The following is a 27,182-nucleotide window of genomic DNA, read 5'->3' as shown; positions in this document are numbered from 1 at the left end:
TATAGTTAATTAAAAATTTCTCAATGTTCTAATTTCCTCAATATAACTGCATATGGCTTCAAAATTCTCCAAACAAGTGTTCAAATTTCAAAATTTTCCCGGGGGGCTTACAGCGCCCCCGGAACTCCCAGATGTTTAGGCTCGCTTCACTCGCCACCCCACCCTCTTGGGTAGTTATAATGAGGGGGGCCTCCACAAAGAGGCTGCCCATGGGCCTCCACAGGTCTAAATCCGGCACTGATAATAGATCCAAAACTAGTGATTGTCCAAGGTTAGTAGGTACAGTGTTAGTATGCAGGGTTAGTATGCAGGGTACAGGGTTAGTATGCAGGGTACAGGGTTAGTATGCAGGGTACAGGGTTAGTATGCAGGGTACAGTGCTAGTATGCAGGGTACAGGGTTAGTATGCAGGGTACAGGGTTAGTATGCAGGGTACAGTGCTAGTATGCAGGGTACAGGGTTAGTATGTACAGGGTACAGGGGTAAGGTGGGGTTAGTATGCAGTGCTACAGGGTTAGTATGCAGGGAAAGTATGCAGGGTACAGGTTAGTAGGGGTACAGGGTTAGTATAAGGTACAGGGTTAGTAAGCAGGTACAGGGTTAGTATATACAGGGCTAGTATGTAGGGTACAGGGCTAGTATGTAGGTACAGGGGCTAGTATGTAGGGTACAGGGTTAGTATGCAGGGTACAGTGCTAGTATGCAGGGTACAGGGTTAGTATGCAGGGTACAGTGCTAGTATGCAGGGTACAGGGTTAGTATGCATGGTACAGTGCCAGTATGCAGGGTACAGGGTTAGTATGCAGGGTACAGGGTTAGTATGCAGGGTACAGGGTTAGTATGCATGGCACTGGGCTAGTATGCAGAGTACTGGACTAGTATGCAGGATAGTGTTAGCCCAGAAAGGCGAGAAGAACTTGGTACTCGTGGTAAGTCTTGAGTGCTGCCAAACAAGCGCGCCACTAACCCAAACACCCTCTTGATCCACTTCACCCGCCCTGTTGAACTTAACACCCGATACACTTACATTAACTCCCTTCAAAAACATATGATCGCACGTAGTAAGAGAGGAGAGTTGTTTTATAACATGATTAATTGTTTTTGAGAGCAGTGGAGTGGGTGATAGAGACGTTGGGGGGCTGTGGAGGCAACAAGGGCTGGTGGCTTACATCGCTGCCGGGCAAACCCATAACACAACATACTCGTAATACTGTTGGATACTCAAGGCATATTATTAAACACTTGTTTTCGTTAGCCAGCACCTCCAACATGACTCTTCCCACATAATAAACAACGTATATCATAGGCTTCTTTTGCGAGAGCCGACACTTAATAATAGCCTTCCCTGTCTCCCGCCCTCCAACACTTTCGTACAACCCAGCGTGAATTATCGCGTGTGAATTCATTAGCATATAGTTTCCAACAGGTGGAAGTGACGAGGTTCACTCTGATTTTGGTCTGGGCAATTATTAATACTATTTGATATTCTGTCTGATTAGTATAATTTGTTCGTGTCGATAATTGTAACGAGATAGCTATGAAAATTGGCTGTTTAGATATAAAGTAAAAAAATAGTTACGCTTTTCCTAATTTGCCAATAACTTTAAAATATAGATATTTTTTTAATATTAGATTTTTTTAATATGAAGAAACAAAATATGGAAAGATGTCTCGTATTTATTTACACGCTGAAAAGCGAAATGATTAGTATATCATCATCCAGTTGTTGGTCACATCTGAACTTATGCTGGTCATGTGTGTGTGTATATCTATCCACGTGACTATATACGTACATGTGTGTGTGTGTGTCAACTGTCTACAAATCCTCTTGAAGGTCATATTATTAAAAATTATTTGCTTATTTATATATCTTGACATGAAGCCAAGGCATAATGTCGTATAGTGAATATAAAGGTGACATTGACGTCTCACCTCAACAAAATTTTCATGCCTTTTGACTTCCGAGGATATGAGTGGTGAATATGGGTGGGAGGAACTGACAAAATCCTGTCCAACAATTCTTCACTTTGACAAAAATCCCGCCACTGCAATATACTATTGAGACATGTAATGTATAAGAAAAAACTCAACGCCTCTCGTTTAACTATTTAATGACCTGTTAGGTCAAGTGGGGGGGTGTGACCTTTTTGACCGCATGACCCCACTTAACCCAGGGCGAGATCATAGGAGTTAACGATATTTTCAAAGCTTTCATTCCCTAGCCCGGCGACGCGTGCCCAACACCCCTGCCAACCGCATCACCCACGCACCCAATTATCAAAACGCATTATCATCATCCCCTTTCAAGGATGGACGGTCACTATCATTAAATAGAGATAATAAATAAGAGTAGGAGAGACTGGGTGATGGAGGTTGTTGAGTAGAGTGTGTGTTTGTTGATGTGTGCGTGATGGGGAGATTGGCAGCCCTGGTTATGACGTTTATTTGGCCAGGCGTTTCATCTCAAGTGCTCGCGATGCCTGACAAAGTAGGCTCCCGCCCCTTCCTCTCACCTCCCCTCTCACTCCTCACCCTCTCTCCTACCCCTCACCCCCAACCCTGTAATTGGCCATGACCGCATTCAGCCGTCCAAAAGGTAATCCCTCATGCCCGACAAGCATCCATCACTAAAATCAGCATAGGCGGGGCGGACCAACTTACGCCCTTAATAAAAAACTTGAATCAATGATGAGTGTAACTAATGGTGTTCTAGATATTATTTGTAAAAAAAAAAAATTGTATGGGCCGAAACATCAGAAAAATTGGAATTTTAGAATGTTGAGAAGCTATTTTCAATTTTTTCCTTCTTTGAATTGGATTGAAACAGTTTATTTAGCCAGAAAAACACAGATACAGAGTGGATAATAATAACAATATTACCATGGCTGAGCCATTTGAGAACCTGAGCTCTCTTTTAGGCACCTGATATATACTATTCATTTATCTCAAGGAAGTATTATGTAACATTTAGTAACATCTGGAATAGTACAATAGCATGGCGGTAATAAGAACATCTCATAATGTTACCACGGTTATCACTTCAATATTTATTAATTACAGTATATTTATTTATTATTTTATTTATATATATATACGTAAATTACAGAAAATGTAATTAAATAATAACAGTAATAATAATACTGTATTCTTTTATCTGTCTGGTATAATTTCTATATCTGGAACGAAATTTGGATATGCCTGTCTCTCCTAACATGTTGTGGCTGTTACACTGACACACCTTCCTCCCCTAATATACTGTGGCTGTTACACTGACACACCATCCTCCCCTAACATGCTGTGACTATTACACTGACACACCCTCCTCCTTGTTACACTGACACCCTCCTGTTACACTGACACCCCTCCCCCTGTTACACTGACACACCCTCCTCCTGTGGCTGTTACACTGACACCCTCCTCCCCTAACATGCTGTGGCTGTTACACTGACACACCTCCTCCCCTAACATGCTGTGACTATTACACTGACACACCCTCCTCCTTGTTACACTGACACACCTTCCTCCCCTAATATACTGTGGCTGTTACACTGACACACCATCCTCCCCTAACATGCTGTGACTATTACACTGACACACCCTCCTCCTTGTTACACTGACACACCTTCCTCCCCTAATATACTGTGGATGTTACACTGACACACCTTCCTCCTCTAATATACTGTGGCTGTTACACTGACACCTTCCTCCCCTAACATGCTGTGACTGTTACACTGACACCCTCCTCCCCTAACATGCTGTGACTATTACACTGACACACCCTCCTCCCCAAACTTTTATTATTCACTTTATTTTTTTTCTTCTAAATTTCTACTTTAGTTTCGAATTGCAAGACGTCGTAAATCCCAAAAGTCTACGGGATTCGAATGCCATTATTACCCATAAGGGACATGTTCACTGGTCCGATTATTTGGCCATGTGCCTATTGGATTATTATTATTATTATTATTATTATTATTATTAAGATATATTTTGACAGGTGGTGAGGTTCTGGGTGTCTTCAGGTATTAAAAATTTGAGAGCTCTCGTTTCTTCTTTTATCACTACATTTCAGTTTCGATAAAAGCCGCACAGTTTTGCCATTGCTATCATGAATTCTTATCATCAATATTGTTGTTATTATTAAGAGTTTTTCTTCACAGGGGTGCAGCAATGAGCGGGCCTCCCGATTCACCACCTTCGCCAGGACAAACCCTTCGGAGAAATATGTGAGTGATAGAGCGAGAGAAACGTCAGGTGTAATGATAAAGAGAAAGAAAGTTAAATATATTGATAGATAGAAAGTCACCACAGTACTACACCAACTCACCCTCCCTCCCCTTCACTCACACAGATCATCAAGACAACGGTGGCGACGCTGCGACACAACAACTGGAGTAAGTTCTCCATTATCTACAGCGACGGCCAACACAGCATGATGGAGACCCTGAAGGAGGAAGCCTCCAAGGAGAATATGACCATCAACCATGAGATACAGTATAATACTGAGCACCTCCACACCATCTTTCAGGAGACCAAGAATGAGACGAGGAGTAAGTCAGTGACAGTGAGACAGACCAATAGAATGAAGGGGTAGATGATGAATGACACGAAATTACTTTGAATAATAAAAATAGCTTAGGGGAATCTTGAGGTGAAATAAGCTTGGGTGGTATTAGTATTATTTTTATTATAACTAATAAATGTGATTATTATTATCATTATTATTATTATTATTATTATTATTATTATTATTATTATTATTATTTCATTCACACCGGTGCAAAAATATTATGTAGTGCTAAAATAAGCATGTGCTGAAAAAAAAAAAACACTACTTTGCCATGGCATTGTAAGGAGTATAAGACTTGCAAAAAATAAATGAAATAAGCATAATTATAAATGTTACAGCCACAAAAACTAAACGTTATTGAAAGATCATTATGTGTTTTGGTTCATCTGTTTCTCATAAGTTTTCACTATACATTTTTTTCTGACGATGAATATTTTAGTATTAACCTCCTATGTTTGTGATTTCTGTGAGGGAATGTTGTATAAAAACCTTAAGATATGTAGGTTTATTGTATACTTGTGCAGAGTATTGTTTATATACATGTTGAATCAAAGTAAACTTGTATTAGGATTTGACTATATACAGTACATATACTGTATATATATATATCTATCCATGTATCTACCTACCCACCCACCTACCTACCTATCTAACTATCTATCTGTCTATCTATCTACTTATCTCTGTCTATTTCGGCTTATCTATCTATCTATCTATCCATCTCTCCCCTCAGTTTATGTGTTCATCGGTCATCGAAATCTTGTAAATGAGCTGTTGACGGTAATGGCCATGACGGGCATCTTCACGCTGAAGGAGAGGAGGAAGGAGTACGTGCTGCTCTTCGTGGAGCGGGAGGAGTACATGCCCAACGACTGGCACAGCTATATATGGGGTATGTGTGTGATGGTGCCATGCTTGCTTCTATCCCACAGTCAGATTTGCACCATTTTTTTTCCAGTGAGGAGGTAACTAGATGATTAATTTATTTTTATTTTAGTACTGTAGGTAGATAGAGAAAGGATTTATTTATTTCAAGGGGTTTTAATAGGTCACGTCAGTTCATCATTAACTGACGGTAGACATTTTTGGGAATACTGTATGTGACATTTTCAGAGTAGATATAATGGGCGTAGACAAAGTGGGCATAAAGAGAACAAACATCATGGTGACTCCCCGCTAAAGCTACAGTTATATATCTCAATTTCTTGCAGCGGGCAACTCATTGTTGCAGATCGAGAGTGATAATAGATGTTTGGAACGTGATCTGAAGGTATATGATGGCGCGTTCATGGTTGTAGCAAACAGGGTTCCGGAAAGTAAAAATCTGTTGGAGACGATCAGGAAGTACAACAAGAAGTCGCCCTTCTGTCTCGGCTACCACCCCAGCTTCAACAGGGTAAGTCTCAACTACTCCATACTTCACTCTGTTACTGACCACAGATGATGATGCACAGTGAAATTTTTTAAAACTTGTTGCTGACACTTATAGCATCTGTATACTGTAGTTAGTTCATAATCTAATCCTGTTTTAGTAACTTCAGATATAAAACATTTCAGAGTACTGTACTGTATACTGTACTACATCTTCAGTAATAATGTATAGTAACACATATTAATATACAGGTGTTTAGCCAAATAACCAATTTTGTACAGGCAGGTATTATGTTGGTAGTTTGGTAAAGGCGGGTTTTAACCTCTGGCAAAATAACTTTCCAAATTCAAGGTTAGAGGTTTGTGGAGTATATACTGTTCATCATGTAGGAGTAACATTTGCTTGTAGCTACTGAAGGAGTAGAAAACTTATAGTACTGTAGTTAAATTCTAGAAATAATAATGTAATATTTGTCAATAAAAATATATCTCAGCATCTAATTATGTGATACAGTTGAGTTGATTTTCAGAACCAAAATTTGTAACTTTGTTTTTTTCTCTGGGAAGCTTCAATATATAATGAGGTAGAAAAATACAAGTTAAGGATGATTGACACATTAGGGGAATATAGTGTGTGATTATGGTCAACTACTGTGATCAGGCCTGGACTGGGTGTGGAGATACAGTAGTTTTAAATCAACAGTAAATGGAAATGGAAAATTAGCCTGAATTACACTATATATAATAATATCTAATAGAATGTTTGTTATGAATGCAGGTGATCTGTAATACTGTATTTGTTGCTAGAATGAAATTTGATTGGGGAAAAAGCACAAAATAGGTCCATGAACAAAGAAATTATTGGTAAATGAGAAGGATAATTTGTGTGTATAATTATTAGTACAGAATTTTTAGGGAAAAGCAAAGAATTGATAAAACTACTTGAATGGTGGAGGACTGTGAGTGGTGTGTGGAAATTGTGAAACGTGTAGTAGTGAATTTGCCAGAAGAATATTTTATAACATTGCAATGCACAAAACCAGAGACAATTATCAAAAGAGGTGTCAATATCCTCTTAGTTACTTTCATATCACTTAATATACTTTTATGCTGAGATTATTTTTACTACTGTATTTGTTAATGAGTATCACATATCACAAACCTGGTATGATTGTATTTGGTATTATGCAGGTACAGGTATATCTCTCTCTGTAATATAACTAACATACTAATCTCCGTCAACCGTGTAGTGTACCACCAAGTGAGGCGGATGCTATGCCTTATTTCTTGAGTATGTTGACTGATGTAGTTCTTGATTGTAGTATTAACATGTTCCTCTTCATAAATAAGGCTCTGGGAACTTACAAAAACATATGAAACTTTCCCAGAATCCCCAGAAACTTTCCCAGATATATAATGTGATGTTTTAGCTCCATGAAGGGAAACAGGAGATGTCTCTGCATTCACATCTTAATTTTTAGGGTCCATATGGGTAATCATGTTTCTTTAACTGTATAATGTGTAGTTAAGAGGAATTATAAAACAGACTGGTAACCGTTAATGAAGTGTTCTTATGTGTGTACAGTTCAAGGCTCGCGTTGTACGTACTTGATGATTCATTGTAGCTATTTACTGTACTAGGTTGAAGACAGTGGTAGACCTTGTTAGAGAAAAGGTATTTATAGCTATTGAGTTGTGGTGTTACAGTTCCTCTCGAGTTACTGATGTCGTTTTATCACTTTCTCACTTCTTTGGTGGGTGGACTCTTATTTAACCTGATTTATACAGAAATGTGTAGAGGCTTTTGTTAGATTGCACTTTGAAATGTATCCCTCTAGCTAGGTGTTACCACAGGACAGAGGCAATGGATTTGGTTGCCCCCCTCTATCCATTTGTTCACAGCCATTCCATAGACAAGCATAACTTCATTTAATTCATACTTGGCATGTAGGCGAGATAGTCTATGCTCCCTAAGTAAGTTGTTTTGTATTCTGATCTGGTTTAATATCGTGGGTTAGTACGGGTATCCATATGTTTATTAGGGTTGTGTTTGGTTGGAGGTGGTCAGTCGTTGCTGATGACTTAGTGCGTTGTAACTTGATTTATTATTTGTCTTTGAAGAACTAGTCTCAGCTTGATGATATACTGTATTTATCTTGATTACTTGTTAGAAAAAGGAGACAATTGTGTGTTTTGGGGGCAGTACAGTACCCTATGACATGTACAGGAAAACAAACTTGGCCCTTTGCATACTTCGTTCTTTGTTAACCAAACACTCTTACAAGTGTTTACTTTTTAGGATACATTTAGTTTACTTTGAAAGGTTGAATTTGTTATGAAATAATAGGTAAAGTAAGTGAAGGATAGAAACTTTCTTATTATATACTGTACTCTGTTTTAATACTAAAACACAACCTCTATTCTTTTATCTCATTGACTGTTTTTTTAGTTTCTGTGATGCATAGACTAACTATATCCATAAAGATTTGTTGTAATTGTGGCCACACTGCTGCTCCTCAGGGTAAATGCTCTTTAAATGCATTTTTGTATTTTAGACAGAAAGTGATACTGTATATGTATGTGATATTTAAAGCCCATGTGTACAGTTGCAGTTTTTAAGACTGTTTGGGGTTCATCAAAACAAAGTAAAAGTGTTCCTCAGATTAATGTAAAAAGAGGACAAAGTATGGTCAGTACAGTATGTCATTAAATGATCTACAACACAGAAGTTATTATACTACAATACTGGAGTCAATGCTCACATTAAGCACCAGATTATAGTAGTATGTCAAGTTACTGGACTCCTGCATATCTGAAACATCATAAGACTAGACTGATATGAGAATAAGAACTACAGAGTAAACACTGTGCCTACACATATAGATACACTAAGTACATCACACTGTATGTTTGTAATGTGGCAGCAGTAATTATGGCAGACTGAGCTGTGTGAGTTGCCATATAGATGAGGAGATAGTCAACTTTTCAGAGTACTTGAGACATTAGTGTTGCTTAGTGTACAGGTTTATCTTCGTTGTGTTCCCGAAACCCTAATATTGACTTGAATACAGTAATCATAAGGTGAATCATATTTATCTATTGATTACCTTTATGAATTGTGAGATATTTTCCTCAAAAAATATCCAACAAGAAATAAAATTCCACTTTATAGCACAGTTTAGATAAGCCATCATCTTCTCGTCAATCTCAATGTACCTTATCACCTCCAACTTGACATCTAAAGTAATGGCTCTGTGGGGTTACTTACCACTAGGGGTACAGTACTACTACTGCTGCTCATTTCACTTGCTGGTCACTTCCCTCACATCTCTATATAGGGTAAATCATTTGGAAAATTCAAGAAATTACTGGAGAGTTTTGTTGAAGCACGGAGCTGGATTGTAAACAATTTCCTCTGTTCTGGACCATTGAACGTTAAAAATTAGTCTAGTAAAAGTGATGTACTACTTTATTAGAATGCGTGTCTTGTATTGTACAGTAATAATGAGTTTGATTGTAAAGGTAATGCATGTAAAGAGGGACACCTGTAATGCTAACAAATTTTGAGGGAATTTCACAATAGAGTTTTTCAAATACAGGGTATCCGGTGAAAGACACTATGCTTACTTAAACTATACAGTATTGTATGTACAGTACTTGTATTTTATATAATGAAGATAAATTCAAAGTAGACTCACATTCCTCATTAACCCCTTCACTATGGGAACACCACTTCTACTACTTTCTTTAGCTAATATCAGACGATTATTTTAGTAAGTTTCTATACTGGCTGTACACAAGGGGTTAAAGTGTAAGTATTTTATCTTTCATGTACTTTACAGTCATGTGTTAGTTGATGATTACTATAGTATATAATTGACATAAACTGAGCCTGTGAGTGTGTGGAAACTGAAACATGAAGGATGCTAGAACAGATGGAATTAGAGGAAGAGGAAGGAATAGAGAGCAAAGGGAAAAAACACTTAGAAAATTATGGTACAGTATATATGTAGTACTGTACCATGTTATCATGTAGAGAGAGTAAATATAGACAATTTAGATAATATTCTAAATATAAACAGAGAGAGAGAGAGAGAGAGATAGTACAGGATATATAAGAAGTGGGATAAAAGAAGTGATAATATGACAAAATTTAGACATTCTGGAAATTATATTGTAGATATGTAGAGAGTTTAAATTTAATATGGATGTTTAATGTAAAATATGTGGAGAGGTTTGATTATAGAGAGGATGGCTGAAGGGAGAGTAAATATAGACTTGATATATATAGAAAGGGTTAATATAGTAAGTTAGGGTGATAAAAGCTGATTAAAAAATGAAAGATTAAAATAGTGTGGGGTAATGGAGGCCTGTGAGAGAGTACACCAGTATGTTGAAACTATGGATGAGAGAAACATTAACAGAGGCTCAACAACTGGGAGACTTCTCTGTATTTATTTATTCTCATTTAGTTATTTAATGTACGAGTGTGATTCTACGTGTTTGTTTCAGCGGCTTATGTTTAGTTGTCTCTCTACCCAACATCCCCCCCCCCCTCCCCTAAAGTAGAGAATGAAAGGAGGAATAACAGGATAGATGGAATGTATATTTTAAAGATGAGGCGTATCATATGGAGAGAAATTACAAATAGGATGAAGTTATTTATTAGAGTAAAGACTTTTCACTAGATGTTTTTATGTAGGAGACCCAAACAAACTGGAGAAAATATTCAGTGAATGATTAATACATGTGTTTCAAAATGATGAATACTGTACCTTTTGTGTTTTATGATTAACAAATACCTGTAGTTGAAAAGTTGAGTTAAATAATGATCCACTGATATAATTAAAATCTTTACTGTATAATGACTCATACCGGAGCTTCTTGACGTCTTAGATCAAGAGGGCCTTTGATGTGAATGTTATATGGAAAATGGACTCTCATATTTTGACACCTAACCACAGTCTCTCTCGTGTGCACTCTCTCTCTCTTACCGTACATGTCAATATTTTTAGAACAGTTAGAGGTTGTCTTTACGGTGATGTTAATAATGTGTTTTAGGCTTCTGGGGATCACTTGATGAAATATTAACACTACAGGTACATTACTCTCAGAGGTGAATTAATATGTCGAGGGAAAATCATGTTAGTAAGACATGAAGATGTATTTTTTTGTTTGTTAGGTGTACAGAATAGACCTACCGTACTGTACTAATACTGTACTGTACACTGAACAGCAGATTTTACTCTTATTATTATTTTTCTATTATTATTATTATTATTATTATTATTATTATTATTATTATTATTATTATTATTATTATTATTATTATTATTATTATTATTATTGTTATTATTATTATTATTATTATTATTATTATTATTATTACAACAGGTCATAAGACTTAGGTATGCAGTACTGTACTATATGAGTAATAATTCATGATGACTTCCCTCAGTTTTTTTTGAGGCAACTGAGGCTCTATTTCTTTCCAGGTTATTTTCTTGAATAATATGGGATAAATATTTATACTTGGTAAAAATTTATTTAAAACGGTATCTGAAAATGCATACATAAAATTGAAGACAGCATAAGCATAATGACAAGATATGTTAGCATGTGTGTTAACTCTGCATGATACAGTTCTGTTGATGTTATTTGATGTTGGTTAGTTTGTCAGTTATGGAAAGTGTAACTGAAATGTTTCTGGTACTTTCAACTTGTTTTTATTACTTCTGATAAAATGGATATATCTCATTTATATGTGAATTAAATGGATAATAATATGTATATAAAATATTGAAATGGAGAGACATAAATTTTGTATTGTATCTGCTATGTTACAAGCCTGACCGGAAGCCAGGAATGATGGAGAAGGTACGTAGGTCCACCAAGGGCGACCCTCTGCTGTCTCTACTCTGATAGTCATCCATGATTTGGGGAAAAGTAGATGTTTGACATATTGTGGAATTGATGAACTTTTTTCTTTTCTTATCTTTTTTTTATTAATGCTCTCTACTGTATTATTTAAACAAGTTTTTAAGTTGTGTGGATAAAGTATTTAGATAACCTCTGCAGGTCTGTAGTCTTGCATGATAATTGCACCTTTGCACTTGACTGACTGATAAGAAATTGACTGATTGATGAAGAAACTAAAAAAGTAGTAGAAATTTAGCAACAAAGTAATTGATGCACAACCTGTCAACCATAGTTTTAAAATAACTTAAATGTTGATTGAAAAGGTTTCAACATCTTTGTGTGATGGAAGACAAACATTTGCAAGGCTCCAGTCTGTTGAACTGTTTATTAGCATGTAAGTGCAAATCAGGGTACAGTAGTTCCTTTGGGGTTGAACACGGTGTCATTCTCCTGTTTATAATACAGTATACTGTATTTATCATTGTGCACTTTCATTAATGTGAAACTGAGAATGCAGGTGAATTACTTATAATGAGTATATAGTATGTAGTCTCTGTACAGTAGTGTTAATGCTTTAGTAAAGAAATAATGGGTTACAGGATAATGAAGTATCTCATGTAAAGTTTCTATATAATACTGCTAATTGAATATTAACTTGGTGTATATGGTTCAAAAGTCTTCTCCTTCTACATAGGAAAACGTTTTTGTACAGAATATACAAGTAATACAAGTTTACCATAAATATTCTTCAGATCTGACATTTATGAGACAGATTTAAGTTATTCCTGGGCTTTAGTTCTTAGAAGTCTGGATTATCAAGACAGATCATCCTAGTGTATTACCTCTGTCTCTCCACATAACCTACCTGGACAATGCAACATTTACCTCACTGATATTGCAAGTGCCTCAGTGCCTGTAGTGTAGAAGGATTTGTTCCTCCGAACCATTTCAAAACTATTGTTAAACTGTAAACGCTGTCCACTTGGATGTCCTCTTATTAACCTGGAAATTACAAGGGGCAGAGGGAGTATGGGAGAGAACCTCTCTGCCCAAAATTCTATAGGTTGATTGTGGTGTTATGAGCTGTGTGAGGGTCCTGAAGTGGCTCAAACAGGGACAAGTCCTTCCACAGTGCAGGTATTAAGGGGCTGGTACTGTACAGTGATGAGAAACATGCTGTTCAGACAGACTCTCTGGAGAAGTAGGGCAAGTTTGTTGTTTCTGCCTTTACAATTTTAAATTCTTTGAAAAAAAATTCAGGTTTGACATGCACCAGCTTGTATTAATGATGGTATGAGTAACTATAGTAGAGTACAGTACACGCATTATGTTACATCAGTTGTGCTTTTGTTTGTGTGTTGTGTACATGTATACAGTAGCTACAGTTTATATAATTTAGTAGAACAAAACATCTATTCTCATAATATCATGAAGGTATAATACATTAGCATTACATTATTAATATAAATGAAAATAATTTCGTTAACTTGGAAAATACTTTATTGTGGTCAGATATGGATTTAAAAACATGTATGTGTGTGTGTTTGTTTTTATTTTTGTATGTTTACATCTTTTTGTGTGTGACTGTGTATGTCTGGTTGTACAAGTTTTCACCCAATTATTGCTTTTTAACCCTTGCCTATGATGAAGTTGGAGGCTACCAAAATATTCCAAGTACCAGTAATTTAGAAACTTAGTTGGATGTTCACTTTTGGTCTGCAGAAAGAAGAGCCTTTACTGCTGCCATCTTTTGTCATCGTGAAGAACAGTATGGTAATTGTTAAGAAATATATTAAGTATTTATTTTAAATACTAGGGACATAAAGTGGTGATTCTGGAACATTATGACCAAGCAAAAAGTGTATTTATGTGGAGATGCACATTTAATAAAAAGAATTCCTGTATTCATTAAATGCTAACAAGTCATCGACTGTATAAACAATGGTTCATTGTATTCGACCTCAGCAATCCACAAGGGTTTTATTAATGCCTTGATCTATAAATAATAATACAGTATTGTGCTCTTAAGTTGTTGGTACATCAGTATGAAGGATTATTATTGGAACTAGTGAGAGAGGTTGAGGTGAAGTTGGAGCTATGGAAGCTTCAGGTGTGTGTTACTTACCAAGTTATCCTAAGAAGCTTTTTGGTTTTGGTGTACTGAAAAAGATTATGATGAGAAATGTATACAGTACAGTGTACTGGAGGATTTTTGCAATGCTGAACTAACTCTGGAATTGGTTGATTGTATTAAATGTTTGTGATTTCAGAATGCAGGTGCATCAACACTGTGGAAATGTTTCACTGCAATAGTTCTTGGTGATCTGTTTTATTCTTGCAATAGTTCTTGGTGATCTGTTTTATTCTTGCAATAGTTCTTGGTGATCTGTTTTATTCTTGCAATAGTTCTTGGTGATCTGTTTTATTCTTGCAATAGTTCTTGGTGATCTGTTTTATTCTTGCAATAGTTCTTGGTGATCTGTTTTATCCTTGCAATAGTTCTTGGTGATCTGTTTTATTCTTGCAATAGCTCTTGGTAGTCTTTTATTCTTGCAATAGTTCTTAATGATCCAGCTCACTCTACAACTGTCCTTAGTGGTTAGTTATACTTAACAAACTGTTACTTTACCAACTATTAGTTTTACAAATTCTCTCTAATATTCTCTGCTGTACGGTACTTACCAACTTACCAGCCAACCTGATGGGCACTTCCTTCTCAGGCTCTCATTGTTGGCAGGTATTGAGCACAGACAGATGTGCTTTAGGTCCTCTGCAACACCTAGTAATGTAGTAATGGTTCATGTTATTGTATACTGTACCATAAGCACTTCATTACAGGCTGCTGAGTGGACTTTTCCACCTACCGGTATGTGACTTTGTGGAGATTGCATGAATTCTTGTACAGTATGACAACAACAACGATGTCTTCGCTTGTTGACATGCGAGGTCTCCCACAAGCGAGGAGAATGTTGCTGTTGTAATACAAATATTCATTTGTCAGGAAATATTTTGTGTTTTGGTGTTGGTTTTTTCTAAGGGTGGAGGGTAGAATGATAGAGATGGTGTGTAGTGATGATGGTGTAGGTACTGTACTAAGAAGGGTCTGTATGTGGTCACCTTCTTAAAATAGGGAGGGGGGGGCAGTTATTCTCATAATATCTTGGTTAGTTTTCATTTGATCGAGTAGTTGAAACCCTGAGTGCTGTAGTTAATTTTTAATAATATTGCCATAGGGGGATTTAGCCTTTGAAGAAATTTTAAACAGTACAAATGAAATCATTGGTGTAGAGACAGGACTGAGAAGCGACTGAAGCTCTTTCAGCCATAACATAAAAGAGTAAAGAGCGGACCTGCACCAATGTAGAGTTATAGAATTTGGGCTGTTGAAAGATTCTTGTGTGGGTTTGTTTGGTACAGTATTAGTAAGTGGAGGAAGTTCAGCAGTCATGAAATGTAATTATGAGATGCGGAATGGTTAGTGAGGTCAAAGATATAATTTGGATTAAGATAGGACTTAGATAGTGGGGGCATCTGGGTGAGGATTATGAATGATAGTATCTACAGTACAGTATTACAGAGTGAGTGTACAAGACTGAGATAAAGAATGCCAGGGTAAGAGAGAGGCACCAGCAACCTGGGAAGGAGTGATGGAGGTTGCTTGATGGTATGAGGGACAGAGATGTTGAGGTAGTGGTCTGGAGGACTTTCTGTCACAGCCACTCCTTCAAGGGGGAGTCCTTGGGAGGAAGAACTAGAAGGCATTAGTGATACATACGGTGTATAAAATTGTGGTTGTCTTCCAGCCACATTTGGTTTCAGCATTTGGTCAGTATTTTATCTTAGCATTAACTTCAAAATATCTGTATAGAGTTTATGGACATTTAGTTATGAATAACTTTCCTCAAGGTGTCACTTTGGAGAACTATTCACATTACATGTCTGGTCCATTACCTCTAGTGGTGGTTGTGTTGGTCACACAGGAATGTTGTATCAGGCATGTGCATCTACAAATACTGTACACATTATTGTAGGTCTCATGTAGGATGATGTATCAGTGTAAGTGACTTATACTTTCCTCAAGTTATGTGCAACTTACAAAGTTTTTTCTTGAATACAGTACAGTACAGTATACTGATGTAAGATGAAATATTTTGAAAATGTTTCAGTGAAAGTTTTAAGAATACTGTATACACAGAAGAGATAAAGCAGAACCTAGAAAGATGTACCATGAACTGTGTATAATACTGATGCATAAGAGGCTCAAGTGTGGGTGAATGTGAGGTAAGGTACTACCTAAATAATGCCTGTATAATATAATCAGATTTTTTTTGCATTTTTACCCAGAGTTCAATCAAAGAAAATTGCACACACACACACACACACAAATATGTCATACAGAATAGATGAAATCTGCCAATTAGGTGCTAATGGGGGAAGGAACTTTTTGTTGAATAGGGGTGATTTACTTATATTGTTATAAATTAAAAAAAATACAGACTTGTTTTAGAAATTTTTTTCTTATGCTTAATAAATTTTTATCTCTCTAGAATAAAGTTTTAGTTAATATGTAGTAGAGGTGGTCAGTTTAGGTTAGGTTAATGTGAAAAGATAAACATGGCAGATTACAGTATTCAGTACGATATATTTCCTACATGCTTCTACATATATATTTGTATTTAGCTGATATGAATTTACATTGTATAAAGCTAAAGCAGGAGAACTTGTGGTGGTCATTAAAATGTATTATGTAAAGAAACCGAAGGTGGAATTCAAAGTTGGGATTAATGCTGATCTGTTAATAATATCTCCTCCTCAGGAACCAGCAATCTCCATCGAACCGGTAGGTCGAGGCAGCAGGCACTGGGAAATGTGTGGGTGTGCAGTACAGTTTGGGCTATGCTTGGGGTGATTCACTCAAATGCTAATAGTCTCCCGGTACAAGCAGGAGGCACAGTCCATGTCATAGAGTTGGTAATGTTGGTTTAGGTCATCTTGTTTCGCATAGACAAGAATGTTTGTGGCTCCTGTAATGCCTGTGACCGTGACATGGGTGTGTCCTGCTTCTGCTAGAGGATTATTGAAAACTTGCCTCTCACTTTGCAAATTTGGGGACAATTTCATAAATGTTTAGCAACTGATTTAAGAACTAATGGACTTGTAAACATATTCCACACTACATAAACCACACTAATACAGTATTGTGCCACTGTGAATCACACACTAATATTGTTATCTTTCCTTTGGCAGATTTATATGTATAACTAATATCTTATATGTTTCTTTTTCTCTTTAATATATATATATATATATATATATATATATATATATATATATATATATATATATATATATATATATATATATATATATATATATATATATATATATATATATATATATATATATATATACTATACAGTATATATGCACACACTGTATACACTAACATTACCTTAATAAAATATAAGCCAATAATATATTTATACAGTATTTCAAATTTTTCTGTTCTTGTCAACTCAGACACTATAAAACATGTCTTGCTCTTCACCTTTATGAAGTCGTCCCTTCTATGATCTGGCATTTATGCTAATCTCTGTGTTGTGTTGTTAGAGCTGATGAGATGTTTGTCCACAGCCAGTTATGTGGAAGGGATATGAGCTTTGTTCTGTGTCTCTCTTGTAGATAAACACCAAGGTCATCTGTTTCCCAAACTTTATCTTCAACACCCAGTAAACAGACACTGAAGACTGCCAGACAATACAACTGTGAATGTTACTTCAATTTTTCCACAAATTTGATTTTCAATTTTGTTCTTATTCTTTGTGTTATAGCTGTACTCGATAACTTTCTTATTATTTATCTTAACTGGTGTGTTTGCTTTCAGAAAAAAAAATTCCTTAATGCATTCTTTGATTTTAATTTAATAGAAACTCTAAGGGAAACATTTAGTGCAAGATAAAATCAGTATTCAGTAACTGGCCGCTTAGGACTGTGAAAAGTCACAATTCTATTATACTTGTTTATAATATATTGAATATACTATATTCTCAAAAATATAGAGTATGCACAATACAAATTGCAGTACTGCTGTACAGCCATCTCACTTTTAAAAGGCACGTGGCCAAGTTCCTGTTGACCTTTCAATACAAGCTTTTTTAATTATTATTATTTACTGTAGTCAAGTAAAAAAAAAAAAGTTTTAAAGTTAACATTGCTTGTGTGTATCATTGCCAAGTATATTATACAGTTACTTTTCCATATATTAAAGAATGACATTTTCCATACTGGGTACAGTACAGTACTCGGGGCCCCTGATCAACACATCCCCTGTCTTCTACCATTTCTGTCTTTATTTCTCTATTGAAAAACTTAGACGAGGTGGCTACATATAGGTACTGCAGTGTCTGACTAAGATGGAAAAATAATGGAAATTATTTGACATACTGTACACATCACAGTTGGACATGCTTATAAACAACAGGAGTTAACTTTGGACATGGGTAAACAAAACCACAAGAGTTACTTTGGACACGGGTAAACATATTATTGTATAATTTGTTCTCTTTGTAATGAATGCAGCTGTTCTGTACAGTATAACTTGTATTCTGTCGGCCTAGTCCTGTATATTTCCGTTATTTATGCTTGCTGTGTTGTGTACGTTACCTCAGCATGTGGCATATTGGTTGTATTCCTCACTAAACCCTATGGGAATTAAGCTAAAAAAAAAACTATTAATTAAAATCTAAAGGTTCGGGTATTTTTTATTTTTTTTTCCAAGTTGAGTTTTTTAATTGATAAATGATTCTCCTCTTCCCCCTCCTTCCGTAGATAAAGTACCAGACACGGTAATAAAAGATATACTGTAGCTCTCCCACTTCTCTAATGATGATGATGATGATGATGATGCAAGTCTGTTTGTTATTCGGAAGTTGTGCGAAAGTATGTCTCTCATATTTGTGTGATAGTTGGAGCTGTGCTGGTGTATGGTGAGTATAAGGTTGGTGTACGATGAGTAACAGTTTGGTGTATGATGCATATAAGGTTGGTGTACGATGAGTATAAGGTTGGTGTATGATGAGTATAAGGTTGATGTATGATGAGTATAAGGTTGATGTATGGTGAGTATAAGGTTGGTGTACGATGAGTAACGGTTTGGTGTATGATGCATATAAGGTTGGTGTACGATGAGTATAAGGTTGGTGTACGATGAGTATAAGGTTGGTGTACGATGAGTATAAGGTTGGTGTATGATGAGTATAAGGTTGATGTACGATGAGTATAAGGTTGGTGTATGATGAGTATAAGGTTGGTGTATGATGAGTATAAGGTTGGTGTATGATGAGTACAAGGTTGGTGTATGATGAGTATAAGGTTGGTGTATGATGAGTATAAGGTTAGTGTATGATGAGTAAGGTTGATGTATGGTGAGTATAAGGTTGATGTATGATGAGTATAAGGTTGGTGTATGATGAGTATAAGGTTGATGTATGGTGAGTATAAGGTTGATGTATGATGAGTATAAGGTTGATGTATGATGAGTATAAGGTTGATGTATGATGAGTATAAGGTTGATGTATGGTGAGTATAAGGTTGATGTATGATGAGTATAAGGTTGGTGTATGATGAGTATAAGGTTGATGTATGATGAGTATAAGGTTGGTGTATGATGAGTATAAGGTTGGTGTATGATGAGTATAAGGTTGATGTATGATGAGTATAAGGTTGGTGTATGATGAGTATAAGGTTGATGTATGATGAGTATAAGGTTGGTGTATGATGAGTATAAGGTTGGTGTATGATGAGTATAAGGTTGGTGTATGATGAGTATATGTCAGTACGTATAAGGTTGGTGTACGATGAGTATAAGGTTGGTGTATGATGAGTATAAGGTTGATGTATGATGAGTATAAGGTTGATGTATGGTGAGTATAAGGTTGGTGTATGATGAGTATAAGGTTGATGTATGATGAGTATAAGGTTGGTGTATGATGAGTATAAGGTTGGTGTATGATGAGTATAAGGTTGATGTATGATGAGTATAAGGTTGGTGTATGATGAGTATAAGGTTGATGTATGATGAGTATAAGGTTGGTGTATGATGAGTATAAGGTTGGTGTATGATGAGTATAAGGTTGGTGTATGATGAGTATAATGTCAGGGACGATAGCATAAGAACACCACAACCCCCCCCAATCAGGTAAGTAAGCCTCGACTACTTACCTGTAAAGATTAAAAAAATAAATAAAAAATGTGTAATTGATTGATTCTTGGGGTTAAATACTACAGTACTAATAGAGTTACAGTGCCAATGTTAGCTGTGTTTCTCTTGTCATTCACACTCTTCGTAATTTCTCATTTACGCGGTGCCTCGCCAGAACCGAACTTTCACTTTCCGCGGTGCATCTACTCATATACGCGGGAAGCGGCGCGGGCAGGATGTGCACAAGGTCGCCCAATCATCAAAACATTACCGAGTTCTTCACCCGCCACCCACCACAGCCGGCCTAAGTCAGTGATAGTGATAGTGAGGATATGGACTTTGTGGACTTTGAGGGGTTTGATAAAGAGGCCCTGCAAGCCTATGTGGTGGATAGTGATACAAGTGATACAGGTGAGGGCCAATAATCTGCCCTCTGCCTCGGAACCAACCCCCCATCCCTGTGTGCCCAGCCATCTTTTCTACTAATGTAAGTGTTAAAAAAACTAATATTATTGATATTTCTCTTAATTATTAATTGTGTGTGCATACCATCATAAAATTAAGATGTAATTTTTACTACAACATAGGTATTGTGTCTGAAAAAGTGGAGTTTGGGGTCGGGCCAGTCTCTATTGGAATTAATCCCATATGTTCTGTTGTTCACTTTACCCGGTTTTCACTTTCCGTGGTACCCCATGGGGTCAATTGACCGCTTAAATTGGGGTACTACTGTATTGAAATTTTATCCACTCTTGGCGTTTTTTATGTTAAATAAACCCCCCTTTTTTTCTTTTTTTTACTTGAAATTATTTGGCACTTTTGTTTTTAGCTTTTATTTTAATTTCTGTGTTATTTCATTCTTGGACGTACAAATGACTACAATTACTGTTTTCATCTTGACATAGCACATGACGACTTGTTTTTCTTGATTAAATCTGAACTTTCTTGGGATATATGCTTTCTATAGGAAGACATTACAGTAATCTAAGTCTCACTTGGATGTACCTAAACTTATTGCCCTATCATAACATTATCTAGTAATTACCATCATACATTACTGCAGCCATCTATTTTAAAAGAGGATCACGGAACCAGAAATGCATTCCCGTGACTGCATCAAATGTTTTTGTTACAGTTGACAACATCACCTTCATATGTTCAGAAAATGTCTAACTGAATTCAAAATCTCAGTAACTTGCTTTTTTCTTCATTTATGATAATTTAAATGCTTTCGCAAAATTTTTAATTTTAAGTGATTGGGAAGTTTAGAAGCTGATTCAAGTTAAAAAAATTTCAGTGGAACATAATACAGTACAGGTACTCCTCAACTTACGACCACCCGGACATACGACCGCCAGTCATACAATTTTTTTTCAAATTACGTTTTTTCGAGTCCTGACGTAAGTGATCGTTCTGTGCACTGACAAAAATTTTTTTTGTAATTCCCATTAAAATGGCTGGCAAGCGTAAAAGTGGGAGTTTCGTGGTGCTGAGAAGAAAAAGAGGCGCATTTTAGATTTTCTATGTATTATTTTCGCATTTTCGACTTAGACCAATTCGACTTACGACCTGGTCGTCGGTCCCTAACCCCGTCGTAAGTCGGGGACTGACTGTACATACTGAGGAAGCCTGATAGACAGCTCCTCACTCCTGAATGACTTACTTCTCTAAAATGCTCAAACATTTCCTCAAGAGTTCAGGCAGTGATCTGAGTGTGACAAATCTTGATGTCTGCTCCTTATCCTGGCAGTTACGTTAGCCTCCCATAACCTTACCTGCCACCTTTATGTAGTCTCACTTATCTTCACTGTCCTCTGTTGATCTCACATAATCTGCCACTTGTCATGACTTAGTATCACTGTCTTTATTATCCTATGTTACCTCACACCATCACCTCCCATTAACAGTATGGCTGTTTGACTTCACATGACCAGAATCATTACATGACTATCACAAGAGCCCAAACCAGATTTTTGATTGACTTAGAAATGAATGAGAGAGTTAAGTCAGAAAGGGTGATAGCAGTCTCTTGGTGCCCACTGCTACTCTGCCAGATCTGCCTTTGCACCAAGAAAATTAACCCAATGTTTTTATTAGTCACAAGTGGACGGTGTGACTCATGCATATAGGCAACTGTGCCTTTCTATGCTCCATATTAGCAACATGATTGTATTTTGTTTTTAATCTAATTTCCGTTTTTAAAAGTTCTACCCAGTAACCATTTCATCTCCCTGGCTTCAGCTGGATTACATGGGGATACAGCAATGTGTGTAGTGTATGTATGCCTGTCTGTAATGACAAGTTATTTCGCTGTAATATAAATTTCTGTCTGGGATCATAAATCTGTAAAATCAAATTTAATCTCCCAGTTTTTAATTTAATTTCACAGAACTGTACAGCTAATGCACTGTACAAATGAGTTTTGTTGTGGTTACGGCCTCTTAGTGCTGGGTAAACCATAGCTGGGAATGCGTCAACTTCATATGACTTGTTTTTGTCACGTGAATGGCTTGAGTTATGAGGATTATTTGAGAATCCTAAACTGTTACTCTGAGCATATATCCCTTGAAAAGTTCACTGGAAGTCAGTATTTTAGGCTCTACAATACGTTGATTTTTTTTTTATGATTATTATATATCTAATATGTTTAAGATCATTATGTTGCAATACGCGTGGTCTTATCCCGACTAACTGTGATGGAAATTTTTTTATATTAGTACCGTGAGTTTCATAATTAAAGTTTCCGTTCTTTTGATTATACTAATGTGGAAATAAGTGTAATCAGAGCTATTATCTGCATTAAAACCTAAACATTTCATGACTTACCTCTGGAACTTATCAGAATTATAGGTAGAGTAATTAAACATGTGGCACTGTGCTGTAATACTCTTGGTTTGACAAGGATAATTCTATAATTTAAAAGTTCCTAAAACAAAATTTAAAACTGAGAAGAGAAGGAAATATTTGCAAAGGAATATTATGTTACCTTAGTCATGTAATAGTAAATACTTCATAATACTCCTGAAGATTCTAATGTAAGTATGATATTTTTGCTTCTTGTACTTGTAATTATTTAATGTTCAGGGAAAAAAAACTTTTCTGTGAAGTATTTGCTCTTACTGTATAAATGTGTTACTGGTTAAAGTCAAATTTTTATGTCTATTTTATGAAGGAGAAATGTTTGTAATGTGGCGATGTGATCCAAACTGTTGATTACATATTGTATAAGTTTGACTGACTTGCTTATGTTGCATTTCATTTTTGTTTGCGATTTTTTTTTTTTTTTATTAATTGTGTGATTTGATTTAGTTATTTATGTTGTTTTGATTTTGGTGAATTAATTATTTTGATCTGCGTGGTTTACAGGATGATTATGCAACTCATTTTGTAATTTGATGACAACAAACTAGACAGCGCTGATAGTTTTCATTGTAATCCAGTTAATGAACGATGCCATTATCATTCTGTCTTTATCATGACCACATATGATAACTTGCTCTGTACAAGGAGTCAGCGCTGGCTAGTATTTATTGACGTAGTGGTAGTAATGATGGAGTGTTGCTATAAGTGTGGTGAATCTTAGTGAGTAGCTTGGTGTTACTAGTTCTTCTTAGCTATCGGTGTAAGTGTAGTCAACAAAGGTGAGTATATAGTGTAGTGGATAAACCCTGAGTGTGACACGAGCAACACGGCCATTAATACCACTCTGTCATTGAGAATGCATTGAGAGACAGGATTTAACAAGCTAAACCGGAGAGAGTCTTTTCAGGTGCACTAGAGGCATTTGTTGTATACTGTAGAGGGACTCCAAACGGCTCTCCTTATTTCCTCAATGTGGTAATGGGAGGAACTTATAAGTGCCTGAGCAGGGCTTGATGTTGTCTCAGGAATCAGTGTTGGTTGCTGTATATGTTTTGGAAATAATGAATGAGCATGAAGATTATTACGGAATGGAACCTGTTGCATGTGTAGCCTCAGTGTGGCTCAGCGTGTTAAACCCAGTGCGGAGGAAATACCTTATTGCCAAAGCACAGTATATATCTGACTATATGTTCTCTCTGCTAAATTTAACTATCTCTCTTGCTTGCTGTGTCTTCAGTGCTGGCAGTAGGTACAGAATATTGTCTTCAGCACTGGATTTTAACAGTTGGGAACATGCACTTTAAATCGCAACTTTGTTTTAAAATATAATCTATAACAATTAATCTCTAATAAATTAAAATTTTAAACTTTCCTTTTAAATTGATGGAGATATATAAAAGTTACTAAGATTTTTAAAACTTGCTATCAAGACGTATTTGTTCATTCATGTAACTGCCATTTTTTTCATCTTTATTCTTTAAATATATTGTATCTCAACCATAATACTTTACTACTGAAGCATATTAATGTCTTGCTTAGTCTTGTTCTTGTATACTAGAATACACAGTTACTCATATTTACCACTACCACAGTCCCCCCGCCCCCTCCTCCTCATATTTCAACTTTTCCATCAATCATTTTCTTATCTAGAATTCAATGCTCTCTTATATTTTACATACAGACAGACACACACACTCAATCCTTCATCGTTTCACCATTTATCGGATTATTACTTATTCGGCCTTTATTTCCTGCACGTGTTTCTATTGATATTATTTCTGCATAACGTTCCACTGTCCACATAGTTCTACAGTATCTAAATAACACTTCAGTTTCTACATGGCATTAAAGTATTTGTGGAACATTGTTGTTCTTTTGACATTATGTTGATTAATATGCTATAATACCTGTACTAGTTTGCCTAAAAAAACAGGACACACACACACACACACACACACACACACACACACACACACACACACACACACACACACACACCTATACCTATTTAATTTGTTTTATTTCCATACATTAATGATTTAACTTCACACTTATGACCTTTCCATGCATTGATCTCTGATTCATGTCCGCTGTCCTTTAAGTCATTCTTTACCCATCCCCCCCACCCTGGAAACATTCTCATCACATCATTTAGCAGAATGATAAAGCGTCATCTGACAGTATCTCTTGGGCAGCACATTCCATATCTGACGTCGGCGTACCTATATGACTCAGTGCAGTTGTATGCCCGGGCAGTGTCTGAGCTCTATGCTGCCCAAGAAACAAAGATACAATCTGTTGAAGAAATTGCCAAAGATGGTGCCAGGATCAAGAACCATCTCAAGAAAATGACGTATTTAAGTAAGTACAAATTAGTTACTCTTTTATTAATTAATTTGAGTTGATATTTTTGTGTCTGTTGCAGCAGTTCTTTGATGTTGACTCTTACAGATGACATTATGGATGACGTGAATATTTAGTACCCCAGGTTATTTTATCTGATGGTTAAACACCCTAACACACATCTAACCTGACATAACCCAACCTAAAATAAGATAACCTATCCTAATCTAAACCAACCTAAGTTAACCTAACCTAAAATAACCTAACCTAACCTTATCCCCCAGTTAGTACTAGTGTGTTTGATAAGCTGGGGTGCCTAATCTTCATGTGATCTGTAATTATTTGATGTACAATTCATTACCTGTGTGGATGTACCTCATGTTACAGTGTAGGAGGTTACTACTGTATGTGCTTAACGCTTTCACACTGATTGTTGCATTTCAGGTGCACAGTGTAGAGTGAGGCAAAGTGGTAAGTGTAGAATGAGAACAAGTGATAAGTGTAGAATGAAAACAAGTGATAAGTGGAGTTGTAAGTGCAGAGTCCATTAGGAAGAATTTACAGGACCTAAAATGACTGAACAGCATGAGGCAGAAATATAAAACCAGTGTGTAGTATTTTCAGATACTTGTGCGTGTATAAACTGCCCCAGACAAGAACAGTATGGTTAAAATACTGTATGTTAACTATACCATTATACTTTTTTTCAGAATTCATAAATTTTAACTCTCTCTCTCTCTTTCTCTCTTCAGCTCTGTTAAATAATTATATCTTAACCTGAACCTAATTTTTCAGGCATCCTGGGGTTCAACATGACCATGAATTCAAATGCGTCAAGTGAGGGCAAGTACAGCGTTTACTATTTCTCCAAATGCCCTGACCCCACGGAGGACAGCCTCAACTGTTCCAGGTGTCTCTATAAGATTAGTGACTATTACAGTGAGGTGAGCCATCGTCAGTACCACGGCAGAGAGAGAGAGAGAGAGAGGTAGATAGATAGATAGATACTGTAGATAGATAGATAGGGAGAGAGATTTATTCAGTAAAATCATCATAGGGTATAAGTTTATGCTGATATAGTATAAATGTGTGCATAGACATAAATAGATTGACCTAGGAAAGTCCAGCAGAACTATCATATGCAGTAAAACCTCCATTTAACAACTATACTGAGAGGAAAGTTCATTACTGTACTGTATGTCAAGGGTCCGTTAGATATGAAACTCCCATCTAACGAAAGCATAAAATTGTCTTTATATGTTATTGTTATGTTTAGTGAAATAATGAAGGTTCTCTAAAAACATGTAGGAAAAATATTCCAATCATGTACACTTTTCTAAAACCTTCTAGGTGCATGCATACAGTAAAAGCCCCATATGACAGACTTTCATCTCGATATAGTTCGGTATATGGAGGTTTCATATCTAACGGACCCTCGATTTAACGCATTTTCCTCTCCATGTAGTCTGTTAAATAGAGGTTTTACTGTAAATAAATCACATAATATTTACATAATTAATTTCACCCACAACAGAACTCTTCTCTTATGCTACATGCCGAGAAGTTCAACATCCGGGACGAGCCAGAGTGTGGCTACGACGGAAAAAAATGCGCCAGAAGAGATCAGGAATACCAGAAGTACATTGCCGGGGCAATGGGTGGATTACTCATCTTGTTCACCTTCATCTCCACCATTTTGTACCGCAACTGGAAATACGAACAGGAAATTGATGGTCTCCAGTGGCGTATCGATTGCAACGACTTGAAACTGAATAGCCACGCCTCTGCTGGGAGTAGGGTACGTGAGGCCGGCTTATACTCTACTTCTTCTTCCCTAACCAGCAGGGTACGTAAGTATTCCTTCAGTCCCCTGCATCTCTGTCATCCACATGGGCACCTTCACTTGTTCTCTGTTGT

General features: G+C 36.4%; 1 protein-coding gene across 5 annotated transcripts in view; it reads left to right on the top strand.

Moving 5' to 3' along the window:
• Window positions 1-27,182, top strand: part of LOC121864966 (receptor-type guanylate cyclase Gyc76C-like) — a 74,545-nt gene that overhangs the window by 22,169 nt on the left and 25,194 nt on the right. The window contains exons 6-14 of one of the 5 annotated variants that reach the window (XM_042364195.1): window positions 4,161-4,226; window positions 4,352-4,550; window positions 5,304-5,462; window positions 5,782-5,966; window positions 11,789-11,818; window positions 16,677-16,700; window positions 25,118-25,283; window positions 26,061-26,209; window positions 26,800-27,063. In XM_042364195.1, coding sequence (XP_042220129.1) covers window positions 4,161-4,226; window positions 4,352-4,550; window positions 5,304-5,462; window positions 5,782-5,966; window positions 11,789-11,818; window positions 16,677-16,700; window positions 25,118-25,283; window positions 26,061-26,209; window positions 26,800-27,063 — 1,242 coding nt within the window. Of the gene's footprint in view, window positions 1-4,160; window positions 4,227-4,351; window positions 4,551-5,303; window positions 5,463-5,781; window positions 5,967-11,788; window positions 11,819-16,676; window positions 16,701-25,117; window positions 25,284-26,060; window positions 26,210-26,799; window positions 27,112-27,182 lie in introns of all 5 variants that reach the window. The other 4 variants (XM_042364192.1, XM_042364193.1, XM_042364194.1 and 1 more) reach the window with 4 other exon arrangements.

This window comes from Homarus americanus, unplaced genomic scaffold, assembly GCF_018991925.1.
Source record: "Homarus americanus isolate GMGI-L3 unplaced genomic scaffold, GMGI_Hamer_2.0 scaffold2539, whole genome shotgun sequence".
Taxonomy (NCBI): Eukaryota; Metazoa; Arthropoda; class Malacostraca; order Decapoda; family Nephropidae; genus Homarus; species Homarus americanus.
This window is presented reverse-complemented; position numbering and strand designations above follow the sequence as displayed.